The sequence below is a fragment of the Amborella trichopoda genome, chromosome 7 (assembly GCF_054954075.1).
Source record: "Amborella trichopoda isolate Santa Cruz 75 chromosome 7, AtrichopodaSantaCruz75HAP2 v2.0, whole genome shotgun sequence".
NCBI classification, from domain to species: domain Eukaryota; kingdom Viridiplantae; phylum Streptophyta; class Magnoliopsida; order Amborellales; family Amborellaceae; genus Amborella; species Amborella trichopoda.
In genome coordinates this window covers 7350489-7377030 of record NC_142342.1, presented here as the reverse complement: position 1 = coordinate 7377030, position 26542 = coordinate 7350489, and the positions used below count along the sequence as shown (strand labels likewise).

The window sequence follows — 26542 nt, the reverse complement described above, 5'->3', positions numbered from 1 at the left end:
AATTGGATCTCTCATTAAAATAAGGATTCAGGAAAAAAGAAGAATTTTGCCCGGAATTTATTAGAAAGAGAATCAGCAGATTTCAGATCATTCTCTTTCGTTTTCATGAAAATTTGCTTTGACGATCTCATCAATTTACAGATCTTTGAGAAAGGCAGCGCCTTACATACACTCCAAAATATATATAGACTAGTTTTCAGTGTTAGGGTTAAATCTGAATTGTGACCCAAAATAGCAGTTCGGCTTTTTTTATGTGAGGATGCGGAGCTGGAGAGATCAGAGGAAGGTATTTGTACAGGCCCATCATTCTTCTTTTTTTTCTTATTTATTTGAAAAATTCAATCTTTTTTTGTTTTTCCAAAAACGCTGCATCCTTGTTGAAAAGTTCGTTATTGGGTATAGAGTTATTTCACTTTATGATTTTTATTTCCACCTGTTTTCCTTCTTTGGTGAATAATTTTTTGTATTGTCATAATGTTTGTGATCTGTGCGGAAAAGCTTAAATTTGGGTTTATAATTTCAATGTCCAGTGCTTATTTTGCATTATTTTGTTATTTATTGTTTGAAAATTTGGAGCTTAGGAATCGTAGAGCAATGCATATTTCTGGAAATACTGAAGAATATGGTTATGGGTTTGATTTTGTTGAACTTTTATGAGAGGTCTGGTTATAAAGTTGAAAATATGTTTTTTTCCTTATTGTGTATGATTCTTATGACAACCAGAAAATTTAATATTAATTGTCATAGTTGGATTCCTCCAACCTAAACTGTGATACCATATGTTCAGCTCACGAGTTTTGGTTTCAAATTGTTTCATAGTTCGGTAAAATTCATATTCAGTAAAACGGCATTTTTCACATTTTGTATTTTTGTGCAGGTCTTAACTCAAAGGTGAGGAACTGACTATCTATCATTTATGATATCGTCATCTATGTTTGGAGGTCATGTGACAATCTCCACTAATAGCCCCTTTCTCCGGCGGTCTAGTAGTAGACCTGTTGTTTCTGAACCAGGTAAAGATACAGTCATTTCAAATATTTATTTGGCTTGATGCGTATAGTTCACTGGGTGAAATTACAATTCTTTTGCATATTCATTTGGCTTTGATGCATATTCGTTTGGTAATTTAGCATATTCATTTGGCATTGATGCTTGATTTAATTTTGCACGTTATAAGAGCTATGGAACTTACTGAATTCCATATCATTGCTATAGGCTCAACTGAGAGACCTATTGATGTTGATGAAGTATTCTCCTTACCAATAGAAGCAAGTGAAATGAAGACGGGTGATACTTCAAAACACGGCGCAGCTATAATGCCATCTCCAATTTTTCTATGGAGATTCAAGGTTGTACTCTCCGTTCCATGCATTCAGAAAGTACCCTTATTAATTGGTTTACGAGTTTTGCATGTTACTAAATGCATTTTTGGAGAATATGGGAAATAGCTTATCAGAAAAGACAAAAAAAAAAAAAAAAAAAAAAAAAAAGGAATGCGGGAAAATGTGCTTTGCAATATCAAATATTTTTCTGACTGTGTTTTTGCTGTGGTATTGTGCTTAAAGGAACATGCTGCGTATCTTTCTTGCATTTGGCGTGCATGCTTATTTTTCTTGTCTTTCCAAAATTAAATGAGCAGTTATTGTTCACAAACATTTCTGCGTGATGCAAATTTTTTTCAAACTTGGGTTAACTCTACATGATGTAGGTATGCTTTTCTGTGTCCCCCTAATTTGTTGCTTGGATTTTTGGATGGGCCTCTGTCACTTCCCTGAATTTTTAGTTTCCTTTCTAAAATGGAGTGGTAGTAAATCTCTCTGATGGCTTCTTAAAAAGATAAATTGTATGGGCAATTATTTGGTGAGTTGTTAAAATGGCATAGAGGAGTTGGTCTGCACATGGATAAAATGCACACACGGTATCTAAATGAAGTGTACAAGTTCCTTGTTTTCTGTTCTTCATTCTCAAGATAAATAAATAAAACAGAAACTCGATATCCTGTCATTTTAATATTTATGCTCTATAGTATGTTTTCTGCAGGCCAAGAATCATTAGTTATCCCCTCTTGTTAGTATGTGTTAACCTGAAATTACTATGGTTCGTTGTGAATGTTGTTGAAAGGGAAGCACTCAAGTCTAGTTGATAGATTCAACATGTCTTTACATACCAAACTTTTAAAGAGTGTCTCAATTTTCATTTGGCATTTGGCTTTGTCTCCTATCCAAGAATTCGTCAATAAATACACATGATTGTTCCTCAATTTGTCTTTTGTATTTTCGGCAAATACTTACTCTTTTTTGGTTCAAACTGTCTATGGCGGGGAATTGAGATATGTTGGCATGCATATGGATTTTGATTATTTTGAGTAAGATGTGACTTGCATTGGTTACCAATCCAAGAAATTGGCATTCTTGATATATTTAGCATTGATTGTGCTGTAATGCCTCAAGTTGTTCCTTCCAACAGTCCTTCAAACGAATGAATAGATAAGGTATTTTGAGTAAGATGTTACCAATCCAAGAAATTGGCATTCTTGATATATCTAGCATTGATTGTGCTGTAATGCCTCAAGTTGTTCCTTCCAACAGTCCTTCAAACCAATGAATAAATGAGGCATTTTGTACTGCCAATGTCGTGGAGTTGAAGAATTTCTTCGATATGTCGCAGCATCTTTTCTGCTAATCTGCTTTATGTCTGAATATGAGGTTTTTGTTGGTAAGCACTGATCATATCTACCTGATGCTTTTTATTAGGTTCTGCTATTTTCCTTGTGGGGTTTTATCTGCTGCAAGGTGAGTGTCAGTTGTATCATTTCCTGGACTGGGTAGGATGCTTGGATTAATGCTTGAAAGTGTTTTGCGATTATATATGGTACTGCACAATTCATGCTTCCCTGAACTTGCAGATTGGCATCGATTCCGTTCTGCGAATGAATGCAGATTTACGAGATTTGTTTCTGTATGAAGCATTCTTATATTATAATCCTCTACTTCTTGTGGTGAGTTAGTAATTATGTATTGGGTATCATTGCAGTGACCAATTTTGTTGTTTTGTCTCTATTTCGTTGTCTGCTGCTCATTGGGCATACATAATTTTTACATGAAGCGTTGAATAGCATTGTCAAATGTTGCAGACTATGATGGTGTGGCTCTGGGGGATCAATCTTTGGGTTTTTGCACAATCATCTGTTAATTATGCAAAAATATTTGATCTTGATCAGACCCATCTTACTCACAGAGAAACATGGACGGTGAGTAACTCATTTATTACAAATTGTTGAAGCCTTTAATTTTCTCATTTCATGTTCGTTTCTTTTCAAAGGATTATTGTTTCATTTTCAATAGAGGTAGTTTTTACATGCATGTTATTTTGATGATGATATATATTAACCTTCAGTTTCTTATCCCATTCTGCTTTTGCTCGCTTGCAAAGTTCGATGTGTTTTTGGTGTACTAAAAAATATAAGCTGCATCTAGTAGCATGTAGTTATGGTACTCAGTTGGTGGATGTTGTATGGGTGTAGACATCATTATATTATTTACTTCCAGGGTTAGTATTTTATTGGAATATGTGTATATTTTTTATTTTTATCATTCTCTTTAGCACAGAGATAAAATTCCTGATTTTAGAAGAAATGGAGAAACTGGTTTTTCCTGGATCTTAACTATACTAGTTAGGAGTTGGACATTTTTCCATATTAATGGTGTTGCTTGTTCGTGTTTTCTAACGAGTTCTTGTTTTTCCTGTCCAATTCTGTTCATTCTCCTAGCATCATTCTTTTCCTTTCCTAATCTTTATGTTGTATCAATACCAGAACTCAGCATCCATTTAAATCTCGTGCAATCTGTGAGTGTCAAATGAGAAATTGAAGTGTTCATCCGTACAAAATGGAGTATACGATTTCTTATGTGTTGTCCATCTATATTTGGTTACTAGATAATCAGCTATGCTAAGAAACATTATTTATTGGAAGTTGCTGTATGTCTATGTTTAAACTTAGCTTTCTCTTTGCATACTGTTTAGTTTCCTCTCTCTTCATAGGCTGACAGTTACTCTCTTTTCCTACATGACATACATGCAGTGTGCCACATGGATGACTATAGTTGTGCCTTCAAGTATGACAGCATATCTCTATCTGTACTCTCATGGAGAAGTATCGTGGGCTGCATCACAACCAGTGTACTATCTGCCTCCTTTTCCATCAGAATAATTAGAATTAATTGAACAATTCATGCAACTGTGTACTGTTGCTACACTTTTTTGGTTCCTTCAATTTTTGTTTATCGCAGCACTTCCTTTCTCTTCATATTTTTCTTATTTTTTCTGTACATTGTTATCCTATATTTGTTTGTGACTTTTGTGCAAGATAACTTTGACTTGATGCATACCATTTCTATGGAATGCTTGTTGGGTTTTCTTTGGAAAAGTTTTAAATGCTTGTTCAGGTAATCATCAATCTACTGACTGATAGCTTTGAATGCAAGTCATGATGCATAATCGTTTGTTACTAGGTTGATCTCTTCTCAGAAATTCTGGACGGCTGAATAATGCAAACATTCAGATATTTTTATGATGAAAATATTTTGATCCTCAAAATTACAGATGTACTCTGGAGGTCAACAGATCACTAATATTCATACTGTTAATTGTAGTTAGCCATCACAACATTGCATAGTTGGCTATTTTTACTGACATCACTAACAGATTTGGAAGGTGGTGCTTGTTATCACAAGACCGATGCAACTTAAGATCGATCAGTAACCAATCTTCGATTACTAGATCCTAAAACATGTTTTCGAGAGCACTTTAAATTCAAATAAGGTTAAATATCTAAATAATCATCCACAAAACTGAATAACAAACTTGTGTTAATTAACATGCAATTACAAATTTGCTTGAGTGCATGGGCAATGGGTCCGTTATGGATTGACATCTGTCTTCAAATAAAATTAGTTAAATAAAGTTGATTCCAATCAAATTTAAAGCTAGCCTACAGCCCCGGAGAAGAAATGAGGGCATAGACTAACTCGAAATGAATTCCTGAGGATTGCCACAACTAGTTCTAGGGTTCTCAAATTAAGGGCGTGTAAAGAAATTAGGGTTTTGACTTTAGATGCGAAATTAGGGTCAAGGTTTCAAATTCTATTTTAGGTTAATTCTAGGAAGGACATATTGGTTACGTTTAGATTTTGGTGGATTTTAATTGGGGATTGTTTGCTGGTTTGGTGAAGGAGCAAAAAACAAAAATAAAAAAGGAAGAAAACAGGGAAAATAAGGGCAAAAGAAGAAAATTAAGAGAGGAGGAAGAATACTAAAGATTTCAAGGAAAGAAAAGGGAAGAAGGGAAAGAAAGGAAAGGACAAAGGAATTTAGGGGGGGGGGACTAGGATGAAAGGAGATGAAGAGAGTACAGGGGAAAGGAGAGTAGAAGAAATTAGAGATTACCTTTTAAGTGAGGGACCTTGGGATGAGCTATAAACCTTCTCTATGGTCTGCAATCAAAGTCCTCTAGATTTTTTTTCTCTCTTCACAAAGTTTTAAAAAATAAGCATCCTAGAGCCTTGACACCGTCTCTCCCCTTGTATGCAATTTGTCTTGACAATAAGCAATATCCCTAATTAAATAAATTGATCAGCTTCTAAAATACCCCTAAATCCTCCACAACTCTAGAAGGCATATGTACCTTAAGATATCAAAAATGAATTAAAACACCAAATAACCTTAGTTTCAATCTCTAAAACAGGAAAAGAAAAATTTAAAAACCTAATTCCATGATGTCCTCATCAATTCCCTCCGAGTTAAGAAGAACTCGACCCTGTACTACTCCATGGAGCGCTTATAAACATTCTCCTGCTCCATAATGCATGTTCATCAATTTTCAGACAATCAGTGAATGGGCGATTTCCCCAACAAACCAAGTATCTCCTGTATGAACCACAAGTATTGATGGTTCGAAGATCCATCATATCTTCATCCTCATAAGCTCTTGGTAGCTCCAGAGTCCCCAGCAAACCAACATCCAAGTAGGGCTTGCAATGGGCCAGGGAGCCCTGCCTGTTCGGCCCAACCTTCAAAACTAGCGCTTTGGTCCCAAAATATGGGCCGAGGTCCAGTCCTCGGCTTGGGCCATGGCTCTTTCCAGTCCGGTGATTCCCCTTAGTTTTCTTTTTTTTTTTTCTTTTGAAAATAATGTATTCCAGGTTGACCTTGTAGGGACCCAAATTGGGTTAAGTCCATAGCTGGGCCAGCCCGTTACGAGCCCTTGATCCAAGTGTATAAGTGGATCTCTACTTGAAACATGTAGAGATTGACAATTTTAAAGATCAGCTTGGTGTGATGTACTCATGAAAGTCTAGGAGAAACATTATCACCTGACTTCTTGAGAATCTTTTGGAGTACTTCTCCGATGTAACTTAATCGTAAGTACCAATTGGAAACCTCTCAAGCTTCAGATGTACCACGACAGAGTCTCCCACAGAATATAATTGGTCGCCTGGACGCTCATCTGCGGCCTTCTCATTCCTAGGGAGTTGGCTGATTGGCTTTGAACCTGTCAAGGACTTCCTTCTGTATTTCCTTGATGTATTGGGCATATTTGTCAGCTTCAGCACTGCTCCCTCCCACCCAAGGTAATGGAACATGGTCTAGCACGTGCGGAATGGAGTGACTGTACACTGTCTTGAACAGAGACTTCTCGGGCGATTGGTTTACCGAACTGTTACAAGCAAAATCTGCATAGAAAGGACTCAAACCCCACTGGCTCAGCATCTCAAAACCTAACTATGATTGATTGCCTCATTCTGCCCACCAATTTGAGGATGTTATGCATTGCTTAAATATTGAGTTGTACTTAGTTTTGACCATAGTCTTATCCGCAAATGACTCAGGGCTCCAATATCTTGATTCGAGATGATCGACATAGGTAGATGATGAAGGCGAATGACTTCTCTTAAGAAAAGTTTGCAACTTGAGATGCATCCTTTTGACAAATGAAATGGATCATTTTTTAAAATGGTCCATACAAACACAAAATTTTACCTCCTAGCGGTTCTAGGCAAACCTAACACAAAGTCCATGCTCACATCTTCCTAAGGAAAACCTGGGATAGGGAGTGGAGTGGAGCGTAGAGGTCAGTATTCTAAGACTGGCCTTTAAAACTTGACAAACATGGTAGCATTCTACATATCACTTCATGTTGCACCTCAACCTGTGCTGAAAATCTCTCTACTTTCCTGAAGTACTTAGCTCAACCAAATTGCTTGACAAGACCCATGCAATGCAATGTTCTCGTGAAGAGAACTCCCTAGTCGAATATGAATTTGGTGGTATGGTATCCATTCCTTGAGTCAATATTGAAGAAAATCAAGTGCCACTCAATATTTTCAGCATGTCATCAAGCCTAGATATGTGAAATCTATGCTCCATGGTAATCTTATTGAATGTGTGGTTATAAACACATGTTTTCTGTATACCATCGATTTTAGTGTTGAAAGTGTGGGGCCACCTAAGAACTCAAGCTTTATCCAATAAGTCCTCCAAGAGTGAGCTCAGTGTTTCAAAAAGCGGACTGCCCAGCGCTTGAGCGGCCGCCTAGGCGGATCTGGGGGCCTGGACGCATCGCCCAGGCCTAGGTGCCCCAAAAAAAGCGTAGGTTCTTGGGTGCCCAGGAAACCGCCTAGGCGGCTGCCCAGTGCCCAAACCTAGGCGGCCGCCCAGGTACAGCGCCTCGCCCAGAGGCGAAAAAAGGTTTTGGTGGGGGCTATTTTTGTCTATTTTTTTATACTAAGGGGCCAAAAATGAGGGTTTTAGATTCATTTGAAACCTAAAACTCATTACAGCCCATTTTAGAGATAGAAAGCCCCCAAAAAACTTTGTTTTGGTGATTTCTTTAGGATCGAAGGGTTTCTCTAAGTTATGAGAAATTGATCAAAACATCACCCATTGATATTAGATTTAATTTTTGACGTTTTATAAATCTATTGGGTTTTTTTTAAAAGATTTTGATTCTTTAGAAGCATCTATAAGGTGGAAGTTTGGAGATTGAGCAATCAAAGTAAGTGCTTTTTTTTTATTGCTTGTACAAGTTGTATTATTTAAGATGTCTTCTTCGGGAAATAATAGGAGTGGTGATCTCGGTTGGAAATATGGCTACAACCCAGATCCTAATGATAAAACTTGCATAAGATGCAAGTTTTGTGAGAAGGATACAAAAGGGGGCGTAAATCGGTTCAAGAAACATCTTGCCGTTATCAGGGGGATGTTGCCCCATGTAAAAATACTCTTGATGTTGTTAAAGAGGAAATAACCTATTTTTTGAGTATGGTAAAAATGAAAAAAGATGATAGATTTGCCTCCATAGTAGAGATTAAGTCTGGGGTTCAGGTTAATTATATGATGATGATGATAGTGATGAGGATGGTATTGGGGAGGGATGTCAATAGGTAAAACAATCCATTATTAGGGGGAAGGGAAGGGAGTGTAATTGCTTTTGGTTTTGGGAGTAAGAAGCCTCGGGTTAGAGGCCCTATGGATAGTTTTTTGCCTTGGCCTGACCTTGAAGTTGCTGGAGAGAGAACAAAGAAGCAAACCACCGTTGAAAATAGAATGAATAAGGAAGAGAGAGATAGAGCTGCTTATTATGTTGCTACATGATTTTATGAGGCGGGCATTCCATTCAATACTGCTCGCCTAAGCAGCTTCTATGCCGCGATAAAGGCAATTGGCCAATTTGGGCCTGGGATGAAACCCCCAACCCCATATGAGCTTTCAGAGCCTTTTTTGAAAACAGCAGTGAGTGTCACGAAGGAAGCTGTAGAAGTTAAGAAGGATGCATGGGCTCAGTATGTGGTTTCTATTATGACTGATGCTTGGAGTGATAGAAAGAGAAGAAGTCAAATGAATTTGCTTGTGAATTGTCCTTCAAGGACTATTTTTGTAGGTCTATTGATGCCTCTGATCATATCCATGATGCCCATTACATATTCCAAGTTATAGCGAAGGGAATCAAGGAAGCTGGGGAGCATCTTGTTGTACAGGTTGTCCCAGACAATGCTGCTCTTAATGTTGCTGCTTATCTTAGAATCTTTTGGACACCATGTGCAGCACATTGTGTAGACCTCATGCTTGAGGCTCTTGGCGGTTTAACCGAGATATCAGGTACAGTGAAGAACACAAAGTCAATTACTAATTTCATTTATAGCCACCATCTCACCCTCAAGAAGAAAGAGATTGTGAGGCCTGGGGTCACGAGATTTGCGACCTGGTACTTATGCCTAGATAGCATACATTCGAGGAGAGTGCAGTTGAGGCAGATGTTTACCTCGGATGATTGAAGAGCATGTAAGTGGTCCAAGGATCAGGTTGGGAAGAAGGTGAGTGATATTATCCTTTCTAAGGCTTTTTGGCGAGGGGTAAAGGGTGCTCTTAAGGTATTTTTTTCTCTTGTCAAAGTCCTTCGCATGATTGATAGTGACAAGACTTATATGGGCTGCATATATGAGGGTATGGAGAAATGCACAAGAAAGAGAACCCAAAATTTTGATGATGATAAGAACCGCTACAAGCCTGTTTGGGAGATTATTGATGAGAACTGGGATAGGCAGCTACATCGGTTATTGCATGCAGTTGGTTATTATTTGATCGCAGTTTTTTTTTTTATGTTGACAAGGATATACACACAAATGACACAATTATGACTGGATTTAAGAAGTTTGTAGATGTGCTAGTCCTTGATCCTAATATCCAGGATATTATATGCACTGATGAACTGATAAATTGCAAGTGCTCATTAAAGTCTTTTGGGAGTCCAATGGTGATGAGGCAAATGACAAAAAATGATCCATGTAGTAATAATATTCTTAAGTTCATCAAATTCAAGTAATCAAGTTTCATTTTTATAATTCTATCATTTATTTATGATTTTATTAAATATCCTTGCAGTCAATTGGTAGAGCCAACATGGGTGTAGTTCTCCTAATTTACAAAAATTGGCCATTCAGATCTTAAACCTAACCTCTTCTTCATCCGGTTGTGAGTGCAATTGGAGTACTTTTAAAGGGGTAAGGCCGTAAGGGTAATTTATATAATTGTATCAATAAGATATGAACAATAGATTTTAATTAGTTTCATTTGATTTTGTTGGACTCATACAAAGAGAAAGAACATGCTTGAATCAAAGAGGCTCAATGACCTAGTCTATGTCAAGTATAATCGATTCTTAAAGGACAGGTTTGCTAAGAAAGATAAGAGAGACCCCATCAGATCAAAAAATATGGACAATGCTATGGAGTGGTTAGTTGATGATGATGAGGTCGAGGGACATGAATGATTGACATGGGAAATCGTCATGGATGCTTTAGGGACATCAGCTGACCCTCCTAGGGCCACTAGATCTTCTGTACAGAGGACGAGGGTAGAGGAAGAGGAGGAAGAAGAGGCAGATTCAAAAGAGACGAAGGAAGACGACCAATATGTCGAGGAGGTTGAAGACTCCGATGGCAATGAATATGATGCAAATGCAGCTGACCCTACTTTTCCTGATGATGATTGATGGATGATAAATGTTGAATAATGATTAAACTTTGAACATTGATTGAACTATTGAAGATTCTTTTGAATCTTCAAGTATTACTTTCATTTTATTTTCTTCCTCATGGTTGAGTATTGTGGTCTTGTGGATAGTGGATTTGTATTTCTACTGGTTTGGTATTTGATAACTTTGGTTGGTAAAGTTTAAGTTTTAATTGGATATGGATCGACTTATGGTTATGCTTATGGAGTGTGTGCTACTTTGAATTTTGATGTGCCCTAAATACTTAATTATTATATTTTATACAATATATAGCTGTAGAATCCATTTTGGATTCAATTGGGCAGCCCAGGTTCTGGGTGCCCGCTTAGGCGCCGCCTAGCGTTGTTTGAAACTATGAGTGCGCTTTATATAGTGTTGTATATCTGTCATAGGTGGAAGGCTATTAGGAAGATCTTCTAGATGGTCTCCCTAAATTCCTTCAAGAGTAATTGAAACTCCTGTGCAATTGGTGGAGTCTCCTCATCTTTAGCCATAAGAGGTACAACTGTCTGTGTCTTCTTATTGTCCTCCTCAGATGAGGCTCTATTCAATCTAGGGATAGATCTGATCTTCTTTAGGATACTGCTTATTGGATCCCACTGTTTCAAAAAGCGGACCGCCCAGCGCCTAGGCGGATATCCCTGGGCACCCGCCTGAACCCGCCTAGGTTCTGCGCCCCACCAAGGGGTGGAAAAGTGCAGCTCCTTGAGGGCATTTTTGGGTCATTTTTTTAATACTGAAGGGGAAAAATTGTGGGTTTAGGTTCATTTGAAACCTAAAACTCATTAGAGGCTATTTTAAAGAGAGAAAACCCAAAAAAAAAAAAAAGTCCATTGGGCTGCTCAGGTTCTGGGCACCCGCTTAGGCGCTGGGCGGCCTGGACCCCCCCGACCGCCTAGGTTCCGCCTAGCACTTTTTGAAACACTGTTGGATCCTCATAAGAGTCATCTTAATACTCTCCATCTTTCTCATTTACTATTTGACTTCTCTTGAAAGCACACAAACTAACTTCTTCATGAGGCTTCTGTGGAGGATCAGGAGGAAGTGCCACCTTAACACCAACAGCATGCGCAATCTGCGTCAATTGCTTCCTGATTTGCTAGAGGGAGTCATGATGTTGATCAAGTCTTTGTGGGATGGATTGCTGCCAAACAACCTTTACCTGACCACACCCCTGGCTTGGCTACTGCCACAGGCCCTGCCATGAACTTGGATCACGTTGCCTTGAATTGTCATGGAAAGTGAACTAACCTAACCCTAATATGGACCTTTTTCTTTTGGACCTAAGGAAGGACACTTCCTGCACTCTAGATGGCCATTGGAACAACGTTCCTAACTTGGGAACTATATGGTAGCAACCAAAAGGCCTCAAGAACCCTCTATTACAACACCTAAAACACTACAAACACTATATCACCAAATAGAACAGCACCTAAGGGACATAACATCGGAGAGAACACCTTAAAGACCTAAGGGACACGTTAAAACTCTAGGACAAAACCTAAACAAATCAATTTTGGACCCTGATCCCTAGGACAGAACTTGCTTTTATACCAAATGTAACCTAGGATCAACCACTCAACAATCTTTGATTACAAGACCCTAAATGTGTTTGAAGAACATTTTAAATTCAAATAAAGTTAATTATCTACAGTTTCAGTAGATACTCTTCCATAAAACTAACAAACTTGTGTAAATAAAGCAATTTAGGAATTTGCTTCAATGACGGCGACATGGGATTTCAATTCCATAATGAAGTGGAATCTCTCTTTAAACAAAATTAGCTAAATCAAATTAAAAGCTAGCCTACAGTCCGGAGAGGGGAAAAGTTGTAGAATAATTTTCAAATTAATTCCGGACGGTTTCCATGACTAGTTATAGGGTAGTGAAGTTAGTGGTGTATAAGGAAATAAGGCTTTTTTGACATTTGATGTGAAATTACAGTTAAGGTTTTGAGGGATTTTATTTTGGGATAAATCTACGAAGGACAGATGTGGTACTTTTTCAGATTTTAGTGAATTTTTAAATGGGGAGTGTTTACTGGTTTGGAGGGCTGTAAATGAGCAAAAAAAGTTAAAGAAAGACAAGAGAAGAACGCAGAAAAAAAGGAGAAAGAGAAAAATTAAGAAAGAAGGAATAATACTGAGCACTTAAAGGAAAGAAAGGAAAGAAGAAATTGGATATTACCTTAAAGAGAAGGAACTCAGGAGTGCATCAAGCCTTCTCCATGGCCTTCAAACAAAGAATTCAAAAAGCCTGCTTCACAAAGTTCTCAAAAATAAACTTCCTAGGGGCTGGATCTCCCTTTCTCTCCTCATATACAATTTATTTCATCATAATGTCATAAAATACCATTAATTGAATAAATAATAAAAGACTAAACTACACCTGAGTTCTCTACAACTCTGAAAGGCATAAAGACCCTCAATTAACTAAAGTAATTTTAAGGACCAACCTTAGCTTTTACTCTCCAAAAATCAAAAAATTAAAATGCTAATACCTTAATGTCCTCATCAAGGACTCAGTGACCATTTGGAGCCTACAGAAATGATGCGTACATTCAAAGACTGGCATCTATTTAAGTTTGCAAATGTGATGATGTTTTGTTCAATAACAGATTTCAAAATCAATTACTAACGAGGTCTAGTTGTAGAAAGGCCTGACATGAGATATTCTCAATATTTTTTGTAAAGTTAGAGTTTTAGGAGATTCCCAGTTTGTCGTTCTTTATGTGAATTGGTTTGGGCATTCTTAGTTCCTAGTGTTCTAGATCTAGGAAACAAATTTGGATTGATTGTTCAACATTGTATATGGAGAAGTACTATAATGATCATTTTGGGCCTTTTATGTAAGTGCCTTTTCCTTTACGTGTCCATCCTTGGGAACTCCTTTGGGGGTTGGATTAGGAGTGGAACAACAAACAGTTTTTCTGCTAGGAATCACCATTAAGAGATCTTGTTTTATGGGGGTAGATTTAACCACATGCAAGTTTCCTGTAACTCTGCTCCATCCTGGTCTTGTTGTGTGGAGCTTATCTGCAAACGTGTTACATTGCATGTGTCTTTTGAATTGTCTTTGAAGGCTCTTAGCTTTGGAGGATTCAATACATATGGTTTGACAAGAAGGTGCTCAAGTTTGCTCAAGTCTGTGTTTTACTTCCTGATCCTAAAAGTAAGTCTTTCGCAGTGATTCCTTGGAGATTATCACAGAAAATCGTGTGCCCTGATCCCATGAAGATTTCCTCGGCATATTTGGCAGGTCCGAAATGACATTTTATATTGTCACAACATCCGTTTATGAATTATATGGTTGGAAATTCTTTCTTTGTGTTTGGGTGTGCAGATATGTGTTTATAAGTGAATCCTAATACTTGACATTATTTTTCATAAGTTTGATTATTTGTTGAGAAATTTATTTGTGAATTATTGAAGAAAAAATAAGTTGTCTCAACACATGATTGGCAGTAATATTGGGAGAAAATGAATTTATAAGTGTTAGAATATTCAATGTAAATTCATGTAGTGGAATCTTGTTTGTAATGATTGTAGCCATAGTTTAATGTATGTCATTAATCTTTTATCTTTTAGCTGGAATTCATTGGCTGTCTAATTATGAAAAGTTCCTTGGGTTTTGGGGAACTGTCGATTTTCTTTTAGTAGTTGTGAGGGCTATGTCACTGCATCTGTGAGTTTGGGTATGTAAAGCCTTTATCTAAATTGCTTATCAGTTAACAAAACTAAGCAGTAATTGGTGCTTTTAAATTCATTTGGTGATTTCACCATGGTACTTCTCTCCATCAAAATTCATGTGATGTGATCTGAAGGTGACTGTTGTGATCCTGTTAATTATGCTAGTGCTTGTGACTGCCATGGGCTTGTGACCTAGGAGTAACTATCCATAGGTTCTTGATGCTTCAAAATCGTGAATGTCGAAGGACTTAGGTAGGCTTGGAGTTGGCTAATGATGTTTTAAGAGCTTTTTGATACTTGGTATGAAAATTAGGGTTTCACGGAGTCAAGGGCAACACATGTGGAGAATTAGGCTAGCTAGTGTGGAAGCAATTATGGGAGAGTAGAACCTTGGGGGAAGCCAAGTGGCCGTGCTGATTGATTTATATAGCCTTGGACGATGAAAAACTTGAACTTTAGCTTGTGTTTTTTTTAACTACTTATTTTTTCACCAAAATGAATTCTGAGTTTGAACCTCATGGAATTGCAATTGAATCTTGATCTAGTGGACTGGAAGCAAACACCATAAGGCAGTGCCAAAGTTAGTGTCTTATTTGGTGGTATCTTGTTTTTTTATCTATTTCTCTGTTATTTTTGTTTGAGAGAGCATCCTATATATGATCATGTAATTATTGTGTGCGGCACACACATGTGGTGGTTTCTTTAGATTACTTGGATTCATTCACTCATTATGCAAAGTGCAAAATTGAAAGCATATTACATAAAGTATCAGATGCAGAGCTTGGAATGCATCTCCCACATGAAAAGATCTATTATTGTGGGCTTTCCATATACCCATAGGTTATCTTATGAAATTGAGTTCCAGGAACTTTGCCCCAGGCAGGAATCTGACCTTCTGCCACTTTGCATGCAATGAGGATATTTGTAGTACCGTGTTCCCAATATTTCGTTCTCTCAATGTTGCTTTGTTTGTATTTTTTGCTAGTTCTTGATGCTAACTTGAATAAATGGTTGAAATGCCTAATTTTATTAACAGAACAATTTGTTTTACCTCACAATATCTCTATGCTGATTTGGATGATATGGTTGTTTTAACATTTTCTCATCGTTGCAGGTGATTTTGTATGCCGTTGTTTTGATGGTTCTCATTTTCCCTTTTGATATTTTCTATTTATCCTCCCGTTATTACTTGTTAAAGACACTTTGGCGGATAGCATTTCCAATTCAGGTGAGTAGGTGTGGATAATTCAGCGATATGTTTCTATGTATATGCTTGCTGTGAATGCTAAATTTATTTTAGTATTGTTGTTGACTGCAGCCAATTACATTCTCTGACTTCTTTGTGGCTGATATTTTGACCTCAATGGCAAAGGTATGCATTTTATTGAGCCCCATTCGCTTCCGACTTCTTTTTATTGTTGCAACGTGTGAAGGGGTAGAAATTTGCAATGGGAATATATACTATCATCCAATGGAGTTCGCCATACCATTCTCCATGGGATCATGGTATATTTTGTCCTTTATGATTGGTAGGGTCACATGTTAAATCTCTTCTGCTGGATATCTTTCACAAGCATTAGCCATAGGTTCTTAATCCATGCCTTAACAAATGGGCCGCAGATCTCTCCTTTTCCAATTTTGGAGTCCACTTTTTTATTTAGTGATATGTAGCACTTTTTATCAGTTGTATTTTCTATGGAAAATCTGTTGTTATTGAGGTGCATTGTGTCGCACATGGTTTCATGGGCCCTGCTCATAATCCGAGTTGTTACTTTGAGCCATTCTATGTTGTCTACGAGTCTGTTATGACTGTCCTATGAGACTTTGTTGAAATTATTTATGAGTTTCTCTAGAATCTACGATGTACATATACTTAGAAATGGATATCTTATCAAATATCCAGTACTGTACACTTTGTTATCTATGTTTATTCTTCATATTCTAGTGGGGTTTCATTTTATTGGCACACTCCACAAGAATTATTGATTTATAAAGGGACTATTGTGTGTAATTTGCATCAAGTACTTTGCACAGTTTTTGGAAGTTAGGTACAAAGCATCCCATTATTATTGTCAAGCTATCATATTATCAGATTTCCCTATATCGATAGGGGTTAATAGTCTTATCATTACTTGTGCTTGAGATCACTACATTTTGCTTATCATGTGTGCATACCTTTGGTGCTGCTAATAACTAACTGTTTTGTAGGTATTCTCAGATTTGGAGCGCTCAGTCTGTCGTATGGTCCATCGGCAGGTCAGTGTTTGAAAATTGGGATGTATAAATAATGCAAGAACTTCTATTTTCTCAAAAACTAGTGCTAATGTTGCTTGATTCTCATTGGAATGGCTCTATGAAACTTCTCAATTGTAATTTATGTATCTGTCTAATTTATTTATACATATTTGACTCCTGGATCTGCAAATATTGAAACCTGGGAATTCTGATACATGTTTGTTCTTTCTGAGGTTTGGCTAATTTTAAGTATGATGAGTCATGGATTTGTCTCTTTAGTTGCAGTTGGCTGCATTTTCATTTTGTTTATTTTTTTGAAGCTTTTTAGGGTTCTGAGGTTGGTGTTAAGTATTATCTCATGTTAACTTGATCTTATTTTTGGAAATATAGATCATTTACAGTTTTACTTCCGTCAAAAAGAAAAATAAAACATTTGGGTCATCTGGGACCCTGTTGCCCATTCTTGCACTGCTTCTCACATCGCCTCTTTCTTAATCACAGTAACTCCCTCCAGGGTGTCACAATGGTCTCCCATGGAAATTTACAGCTGTTTACGGCCCAAATCCGACCTATCCAGGAGTGCCCTGTGGGAGGAACTTGACGACATATCCGTCCGCCCCCCCTTGAGAATGGTGCCTAGGTGGTGACTTCAACGTCACCAGATGGTATTTCCAAAGAAACTCCAACCTCCGTGTGTCCCAAGCCATGTTAGACTTCTCTAACTTCATCTCCCGTAGTGAAATCATCGATATCCCTACTGAAGGAGCCACCTTCACTTGGTCCAATCACTCCACCTCCTCTCCCTCTCTCTCAAAACTCGATCGCTACCTCTATAGCCCCAAGTGGGACTCCTCTTTCCTTGGCACCCACATATCTGCCCTCCCAAAAACTACCTCCAACCACAAACCCCTTCTCCTCGACACCTTGTCTGCATGTGGTGGGCCCAAGCCTTTCAGATTCGAACTCTCATGGCTCAAAGAACCAGGATTCCACTCCCTGGTCTCCTCAGAGACTCCCTGAAAGTCTGGAGTGGTCAGCTTCCAGGGAACTTCCAAACCTACAAGTCTGAACTCTTACACTCCATCCATGAGCTTGATCGCTCTGAGGACACCCACCCTGTTGACCCCCAGTGAACTTCTCCTTAGAACCCAACTCAAAAGCTGACTTCCACAGCTTGCTTAGGAAAGCAGAAATCTTCTGGGCCCTAAGGTCGAGAATTAAATGGTTGAAACAAGGAGATTTCAACACTGCCTTCTTTCATCGTTTTGCTAATGGTAGAAGAAGTGACAACACCATTACCCAGATCAAGGTCTAGAACTTGATCCTCGATCAACCTCAGTCAGTTGAGAGGGCAAGCTTAGACTTTTGTCAACAACTTTTCCAGGCCTAGGCCAGACCCACTCCCACAATGGCCGATTTATCCTTCCTCTATCCCCCCCTGATTGGGCTCTCTGGCTGGAATGCCCCTTTTCTGAGGATGAGATCCTCAAAGCCATCAATGACCATCGTCAGGACCGTGTCCTGGGTTCCTGACAGTTTCCTTATTGTCTTATTCAAACATTTCTAGGAACTCCTCCATCCTTCTTTGAAGAATTCCACGATAGAGGAGTGGTCCACCAAGGCATAAATGCTACCTTCATAGCCTCATTCCCAAAGTCAAAGGGTCTGATGAACTTAAAGACTTCAGACCCATCAGTCTGATCAACAACTCCCATAAAATCTTACCTGAGGTCCTAGCTCCAGACTCAAAGAAGTCTTACACTGGGTCATCTCCCCCCAACAAGTTGCCTTCTTTAAAGAGTGCCAGATCTTAGACAGCGCCCTCATCACCTACGTGTGTATCCACTCTAGATACATCTCCAAAATCTCTGGCCTCATCATTAACCTGGACTGAGAAAAGGCTTACGACCACGTCAATTGGTTTGTGTTGGAAGAAACCCAAGTCAGAATGGGCTTCAGAGCACATTGGAGGAAATGGATCAACGGAGGCATCCATCATCCTTTTTTCTCCATTCTCTTGAACGTCTCTCTTACCCCTCTTCCAGGGGCCTCCCCCAAGTATACCCCTTTCCCCCTTCCTTTCGCAATAGTGGCCGAGGTTCGCTCTCCAGAATGTGTCACCATGTCTGCTTGAAGGCTTCAGGATTAGCAATACTGGCCCCACTATTTTTCACATTCAATGTGCTGATGACACCCTACTTTTCTGGGTGCCTCAGAGTAGCAGGTGGATTCCCTACTTCTATTCCTAAAATGCTTTTAGTTGGCCACTGGCTTCAAGGTCAATTTGGCTAAATCAAAGATGATCGGCGTTGCCCTCGACCCACTCATCACTTAGAGTTTTGCCAATAGGTGGGGATGCATGGTGAACTCCCTCCCCTCTAAATACCTCAGCCTACCACTTTGTCTTGGCAAACCCAAACTGAGCCAATGGAGCCACATCATCAACAAGTTCGACCTCAAATTGGCCGAGTGGAAGGGGAGATTTCTCTCCTCTGCGAGCAGAATCACCCTTACCAAGGCCAGTATCTCAAACGTTCCCATTTTCCAAATGTCCCTCTTCCATATGCCCCCCTCTGTTGCCCGTCGCCTAGAACAATTGATACGAAACTTTCTTTGGTCGGGCTCAGGGGAATCTAAAAAGTACCACCTCATTTCTTGGCAAAGGGTTTGTCAACCCAAGGTCCAAGGGGGGTTGGGGATTCGGAGCCTCCAATCGAACAACTTGGCCCTACTCGACAAATGGTGGTGGCGCTTGGCCACTCAGTGTGATCACTTATGGCAACAGGTACGATGCCACAAGTACCACCTCCATAGCTCGCCTTGGGTGCCTTGCGCTAGAGCCAACAACAACTCTGGGGTTTGGAGGTCCATCCTTCACGGCCTCGCCCCCTTCAGATCCAGCATCTGCTTTCACCCTCATGTTGGCAACAAAGTCTAGTTCTGGTCCAATCTTTGGATTGGGCACGCCCCTTTAAGGGACTGTTTCTTTAACCTTTTTCACCTCACCAGAGACCCAAAAGCCTCAATTGTGGACCAATTTGAACCAGTCGGCCATGCTCTCTCCTGGACCCATGCCTCCACAGAACTCTGTGATAGCGAGGTTCAATCCTTTCTCGCACGTTCTGCCCTTCTCCACCCTCTCTACCTCCTCCCAAGGAGAGGACAATGATTTGGTCTCTTACTCCTTCCGAGGTATTCGCTGTGGCCTCTTTCTACCACTGTCTAGCCTCCTGACGCCCAGCGATTCCCCTGCCACAACCTATTGTTGCCAAATCGTGGATGACCTTCATTCCCCCCAAAATTCAAATATTCAACTGGATTTATCGGAGAGGGCCTTGACTGTAGACCAAATCCAAAGGAGAGGCATGATCACCCCCAACCTTCGTACCATGTGCAGGGCTAACAAGGAGACCGATTCACACCTCTTCATCCATGGCAGCTTTGTCCACTTGTTATGGGAAGATCTAGTTCGCCTCTTCAACTGGATTTGGGCCACCCCTAAGTCAGTCCCCCACCTTTTTCTGCAGTCACAATTCCTTCTGTGGCCTAAATCAAGCACCATGTTGTGGAGGGCCTCAATGGCAGACCAGTTGGAATGAGCACAATCGCAGAATCTTCCAAGGCCTCTCTTCTCCTGCCCGGGCCCTAAGGGACACCATCAAAACCACAGTGATCTTTTGGGGAAGCTATCACAGCAGGTTCAAGAGCCTCATCCTCAGACTTCCTTCTCAATTGGCAATCCATTCTTATCTTCAAGCCATAGCAAATTCCCCATACTTCTCTCTGGTGCTCCCTGGAACCCGGCCAAATCAAATTGAATTTTGACGGATGCTCCCTCAGCAACCCAGACCCAGCGGGAATAGTGGGTATCTTCAGAAACCACAAAGGCACAACCCTAATCGCCTTTGCCAAACCCACTGGCGGAGCGAACTCCACCTCGGCAGAAGCTCTCACCCTCTTGGAAGGCCTCAAACACTTCAATCCTTCTTGGAGCTCTTCTCTTGTGGTGGAGCTGTGGAGGGCGACTCCAACAATGTCATCACCTGGGCCATCCCCCCTTGGCGACTTGCACTAGTTTTTTACGAGATTTTCAAAGAACCATCAAGTAAAATAAGAGGCCACCCCCCGCCCCTATGAAGCCTTGCCTTACTTTGGGTTTTTTTCGCCTAAATTTTAAAAGAACCATGAAGTAGAATAAGAAGAGGAGCTTGAGTCAAATAGAAGTCATACCAAGCCATGCTTTACTTGTTTGGGTTTTCTTTTACCTAAATTTTGAGAGAACCAAACCAACTCTCCTCTTGATCCTGCGATAAGGTCTGATTTAGTGAAACCGGAACTGGAGTTCCAATGATTAAGAAATCGCCGATCCAACTTGGAGACTAATCCTTTCTTGGCGAGTATCAAGAACAACCCAATCTAGTGTTGGATCATCCCGTTCACTAATAGAACCGGGCAATCCAACTGACAAGAATTGCGGGCTTCGGTCAGAGTTGGACCGATTCCCTCAATTATTGTGATTTTGAACTTTTTTATTTTCAGTTTTCACTTTTATGGCTATATGCTGTTTTCATCGTCGTTTTTGATAAATTGTTGCCAAAATTATTGAGTTTTGGGCAATATTAAGCCCTGTTTTAGATCAAAATCATAGAGATTATCAGTTTTTTGAAAAAAAAAATAACTCAGTTTTTTGCCATTATTTGCCCAATCTGCCAAAAGATTGATTTCTTCCTCATTTCTAAACAAAAATCGCAAAAATGTGGTTTTAAATCACCGTGGCTTAAACCTCTACATAATCCACAAAGCAATTTGTTTGATCAAAATGTATTATTGAAGAGATATGCCCTGAACTATTTCGGATTGGGCATTCGACGTATATTGAATTAAAAATCTTTCAATTTTGCGGCCTTTTTTACCAATTTTGTTGGGGATATTTATTTTCAAAGGGTCGTATTCTACATTAGGTAAATATGTTTCAATTAATATTTTTGTTTTATTTTTTTGCTTGGGGTTGAGTGTTTTCCTGAAAAGTGGCTATGTTTTTTTAAAAAACCTTTTTTAGGGTGTTTGTTTGATAACTTGTTAGGAAGTATATATACTAATTATCTGATATCTTTATTTTTTGTTGCTTGGTTTTTTATTGTTAAAAAAAGCTTGGGTTTTTGAAATGAAACATTTCTTTTGATGATATATCATTACTCTTTTTCAGGGATTTAGTTTTAGAGGCTATTACAAAGGAGGAAGACTATTTTTTGCCGATTTTTCTCTGGTCTATGTTGTTTTTTTATCAGTTGTTTTCTGGAAAATTGTGTTTTTTGATAATAATTTTGTTATGAAGAAAATTAATGTTAATTACAAAAAAATAATTATTATTGATGAGTTATAGTGTATAAATAGAATAAATATCTTAATTGGTTAGCTCTTGACGATTTGCAACACTACGTCCTAGGCTCAATTCCTACTACGGCTAGGGGCCCTCTCTCCCCACTGACTCACCCAAAAAAAAATGGTTTTAAAGTCAGTATGTTTTCTCCTAGCTCTTATATAAATAGGCTTTTTTGTTAGGTTAGAAAGATATTTTTAGATATATTCCATTGTGGTTGTCTTTGTCTGTCTTGTAGCTAATTTGGAAATTAGGTTACATTGGTGCATTAAATCTTTGTGAGTGTCGAGTAATTTTATCATTGTGTGATTGCACAAGGACTCATTTGACATTCTAGCTTTGTGGCTTACTAACCTAATAATTGGCATGCAAATTTACCTTACTAGTTTGTTCTTGACATTCAAAGGTTGCAACTATCGCATGGTTTGAAGCTGACTCTATCTGTGGTAGTCATTCCGCTGCAATTCCTTTAGTGCTTGTATTACCTTATGTTTGGCGCTTCTTCCAATGCCTTCGGCAATATAAGGATACCAGGGAGAGAACATGCCTTTTGAATGGTGAGATATCTCAAACAATAGTTTTCTTTCTGAAAAATTGGTTTGCTTTAAGGAATTTGCATGATGGCATGGGAGCAAACAAATGCACAGGTTTTCATATACGCCTTAGCCTCTCCATTCTCATGTATGAGACTTTAATAGTGTTGCATTCTTCTTAAAAGGTTTCTTAGGCATGTAATGTATGTGATCATATCATTGTAAAAGGCTTCGGTCCTATTAGTATTTTTCCTGACTATTGTCAAATTTATTCAATCTGTTTTTGCAATGACCATTGTAGAAGGCTTTGGCTCTATCGCTAGTCCTAAATGTAAGCAAGTGTATTTTACTTACTCTGCTAGCTGCTTCGACCTTTTCCTGTCCCTATTTGCTACAAAGTTCAAGTCCTTGCATAAGTTGACAACCCAACTCGAGCAACATTAAAGAAGTATAAGAATCACATTGTTAGGAGAAGAATGTCAATCAGGATAGTCCCATAACAGAACAGTTACCGCCCAGAAACATGTATAAGATGCATCCTTCAGCAAGTCATCTTCACAACTTGTTCACATTTTCCCTTGTGAAGAGATGAGTTGTATTTTATACGTTTGCGTTGTTTCATCTGTTTTTGAATCAGGCTCTCTGTCTTAAACATGTGTGTGTGTGTGTCTGTGAACACTCTTTGGGACTTCTACATGGCTGTTCCTTTTTAGACCATATAATTTCGCACATTGATTGGAGGGAAAGCTCTTCCCTCAGATAGCCAGAGTTTCTATAAGCTTAGATGTGTTATCTACCACTTAACCATATCTTGTAATACACTCTGTTGTTTCTACCAGAATTGGAGCATGGGTGTAACTACTGCATTCAAGAATATTTCTAAACAATTATATGTGATAATGCATAGAAAAATCAGTCTTGTAGACCACTGTGCTACAAATGTGTGGTACATGATGAATTGTTGCACTAGATTTTGTGGTTATTGGGTCGAACCACATTTCTAGAGATTGACATATCCTTTTCTTTCAAATTCCAGCTTTAAAGTACTCAACTGCAGTCCCTGTTATTTTTCTTTCGGCATTGAAATACCATGTATTCCCCGATCAGTGGACCAACATCTATCGCCCTCTCTGGCTCCTCTCAAGTGTTGCGAATTCATTGTATTCATTTTATTGGGATGTCACCAGGGACTGGGACTTGAGGTATTCATTTTACTTGATAGAATTTGATATCTTTTTATCAGAAAAAAGGAAGCATAAAAGTTTTTGGATTTGACGTTTCATCTTCTTATAAAGATGAGAGAACTTATGTTCCATCCATTTTGCCTTTCCAGTGTTTTCTCCAGAATATTCAAATTCAAAACTCCACATCTATGCTCCAATGTGTTGTATGGACGACAATGGGTAAGATTCCTCAGTCTTGTGTTATTTTCTTTTGATTGGTTTCGGTTTTACACACTTCATTATGTCTTGCTGGGGAGCAAGCATTCTAGTCTGAGGTTTGGGATGAACTTTTTCTGGTAGTAACAAATATCTCTATTCTAATCTGCAAATTTCCTGAAAATGTTATAAAATTTTGAACAAAGAAAAGATGCTTTTGTTATCAGCAGATCCTTTTTTGAATGTCGGTATAAGTTTCTTATATAAGTTTGCAAGATTAATACAAATAAATTTCTGAAGACCACAAAAGAAGTTCGAGAAAGGGAAGTTTGCAATATGTTTATGAGCATGTGGTTTTGCACCCAAAGTCTTTTAAAAATATTTACCCGTTTTGAGCTTAGCAATGAAGCTCCCCAACAGTCAATTGTTGACAATGGACGGTCTTAACCCCTCCTCATATCCATGCATGATCTAAGAGGTACTATAATTTATATTACCTTAATAAAGATTAGCAGTAAAGTATGAGTAGAAGACTTTTTTTTGTCTTTTTGGTATATAGAAATTTACAATTACTAAGTTATAAAGAACAGTAATTTCTCAGCTGTTTCAGGTTTTCACATGTTTCGTATGTTCTTCCTTTTCTTTGAGGGTGTGGTTTGTATAAGGCCTCAGCCCTAAACTATCAAAATGAGGCACACCTTGAGTATTGAAATTATTTGTGATGGCCTGAAAAGTCATTTTCATCTCTAATTATAAAATTTAAAGCTTCTAAACTAGTGTAGATCAAGCAGATATATGCACTATTTCCAAAACTTTATATCCTTTTTTTCTAATTTTCATACATCTTGAGGCCGAGATGATCGATTTGAGGATTTTTGGACATCGAAACAACCTTTTCAGTGAATTTTTGAGGTGCGCCTTAATTTGATTGTTTAGGGCCTCACCTTATATAAGCTTTTTCCTTTCTTCAATATTTCCCGATGATTTCCCATGAATTCTCCCTCGAGAAAGAAAAAGTTTAAAAAGCTCTGAAGAAATTACCTCGCTGATAAACTTCAAAGACAATATTTTTGGGTACAGTCTTTCTTCGTCACACCATCAAAATATCTTTATTCCTTTCAACTTGCACCAAGCAAAGGATGCCATTCATCACAAGAATTTGTCTCGGCCAATCTATCACATTTTATATTTCACCATTATCATCATATCACCGCCATTCATTATCACCATCCTCTTGTCGTTCATCACAAGAATTTGTCTCGGCCAATCTATCACCATTTATATTTCACCATTATCATCATATTACCGCCATTCATTATCACCAGCCTCCTCACTCTCATTACTATTATTTGATAATTTGGTGTTTGCAGGTTTATTATTGGGCAATAGGAAGCAACTTGGTCCTCAGGTGCACATGGACATACAAGCTTTCAGCTCATCTCCGCCATAATTACCTTACTGTGTTTACAATTACGGCTCTTGAAATGCTTCGAAGGTTTCAGTGGATATTCTTCAGAGTAGAGAATGAATGGAACAAGATGACTCTTAAGCCAAGCTTGCAGGTCTCCATGAATGATATACCCCATGAAGAAGACAGATTACTACCCCCTATGAACAATGACCATGATGTATGATGATGATACCATGAGCTTCTTCTATCATTAAGCTTTTGAAACTTTTTTTTTCATTCGTTGAGGGATTTCATTTTTGATATAGAATGCTTCTTGGTATCATCTCAGACCTAATTTTCAGGTTTCCCATTTCATTTTGGGGATATAGTGAAGTTACAGCTGCAATTTTTAGAAAGAGAAAATGTCTGATGCAAATGAGATGCGCATTCCTGGAGGAGCAGATTTCGATCTGTTGTTATGAGAATGTTAATGGTTTGCTGTCTAAAATGTGAACGGTTTTAAACCATTCAAAAAATCCGAACTATGTTTCGATTTTATTGGTAAACTATTTCATAGGGCCAATAAAGAGCAGCACATATGCTGTGCTCCTTCAGGAGTATATCAGTTATTCCCTTGGGAACGAGACCTACTTGGGAGGGTTTCTTTCGATATGGAGTTTTTGTAACTGCCTAATAATGACTAGATGAATTATTTTCAAAATAAAAAAAATTAGGACTTGTGTTCTCTAATATTTGGATCTCAATGTCTAAAAATTGGATGATCTCTATTCAATCTTGAGATATTATATCTCTCAAGCTAATGGAATGCAATTGGGAAGTGTATTTTATTGAGATTAATCTATAAGTTGAAGGTTACATGAGCATATTTTGAAGTTCTAAAAGTACTTCTAGATTGAATTGTAACTGAGAGAGTAAATAGACAATATGCCCTTGCAGGAGCATAAAATCTTTTTGACTATACAAACATAAAATCTTTTAGGCCTGAATGTTATGTTTGGTATATGTTATGTTTGGTATATGTGAAAATATTTTCATATGAAAGAATTTAAGTGAAGTAGTTTTTTCGACATTAAATAGCTATGACTAGATAGGGGAGTTTTTTCACATCAAATGGCTTTAAATGGTGTGAAAAATGTGTTGGGATGTGAAAAATGTGTTGGGATCAGAAAAAACTTTACTTAGTAGCATGATGGAGTTTTTTCAAGTGAAAATATTTTCACATAAGCATTTTCACTCGTACCAAATGTGAAAATAAAATGGAAGTAATAAACCAACTGGAAGGATTCAAGAGCCCTTTATAATAAAAATTCCATTAACAATAAAAAACAGCCTAACAAAAACCTTG

General features: G+C 38.4%; 1 protein-coding gene across 3 annotated transcripts; it reads left to right on the top strand.

Moving 5' to 3' along the window:
- The first annotated feature begins 75 nt into the window (after positions 1–75).
- On the top strand, positions 76–25926 carry LOC18444191 (EXS (ERD1/XPR1/SYG1) family protein). Of its 3 annotated transcripts, none has more exons than XR_016059999.1 (14): positions 76–286; positions 878–1013; positions 1216–1349; positions 2754–2792; positions 2906–2998; positions 3134–3250; positions 4082–4177; positions 15374–15487; positions 15578–15631; positions 16478–16515; positions 22281–22431; positions 23444–23609; positions 23741–23810; positions 25157–25926. XR_016059999.1 is itself a non-coding variant. In XM_006854367.4 (14 exons), the coding sequence occupies exons 2-14, from the start codon at positions 917–919 to the stop codon at positions 25418–25420; spliced, it is 1443 nt and encodes a 480-aa protein (XP_006854429.2). In that variant the 5' UTR covers positions 76–286; positions 878–916; the 3' UTR covers positions 25421–25926. The 3 variants fall into 3 exon arrangements, 2 of the variants coding, with proteins under 2 accessions (XP_006854429.2, XP_088728990.1); XM_006854367.4 differs by having other exon boundaries at positions 16468–16515; XM_088872864.1 differs by lacking the exons at positions 76–286; positions 878–1013; positions 1216–1349; ... (1 more) ...; positions 2906–2998; positions 3134–3250 and adding an exon at positions 13757–13828 and having other exon boundaries at positions 4124–4179; positions 16468–16515.
- The last annotated feature ends 616 nt before the right edge of the window (positions 25927–26542 follow it).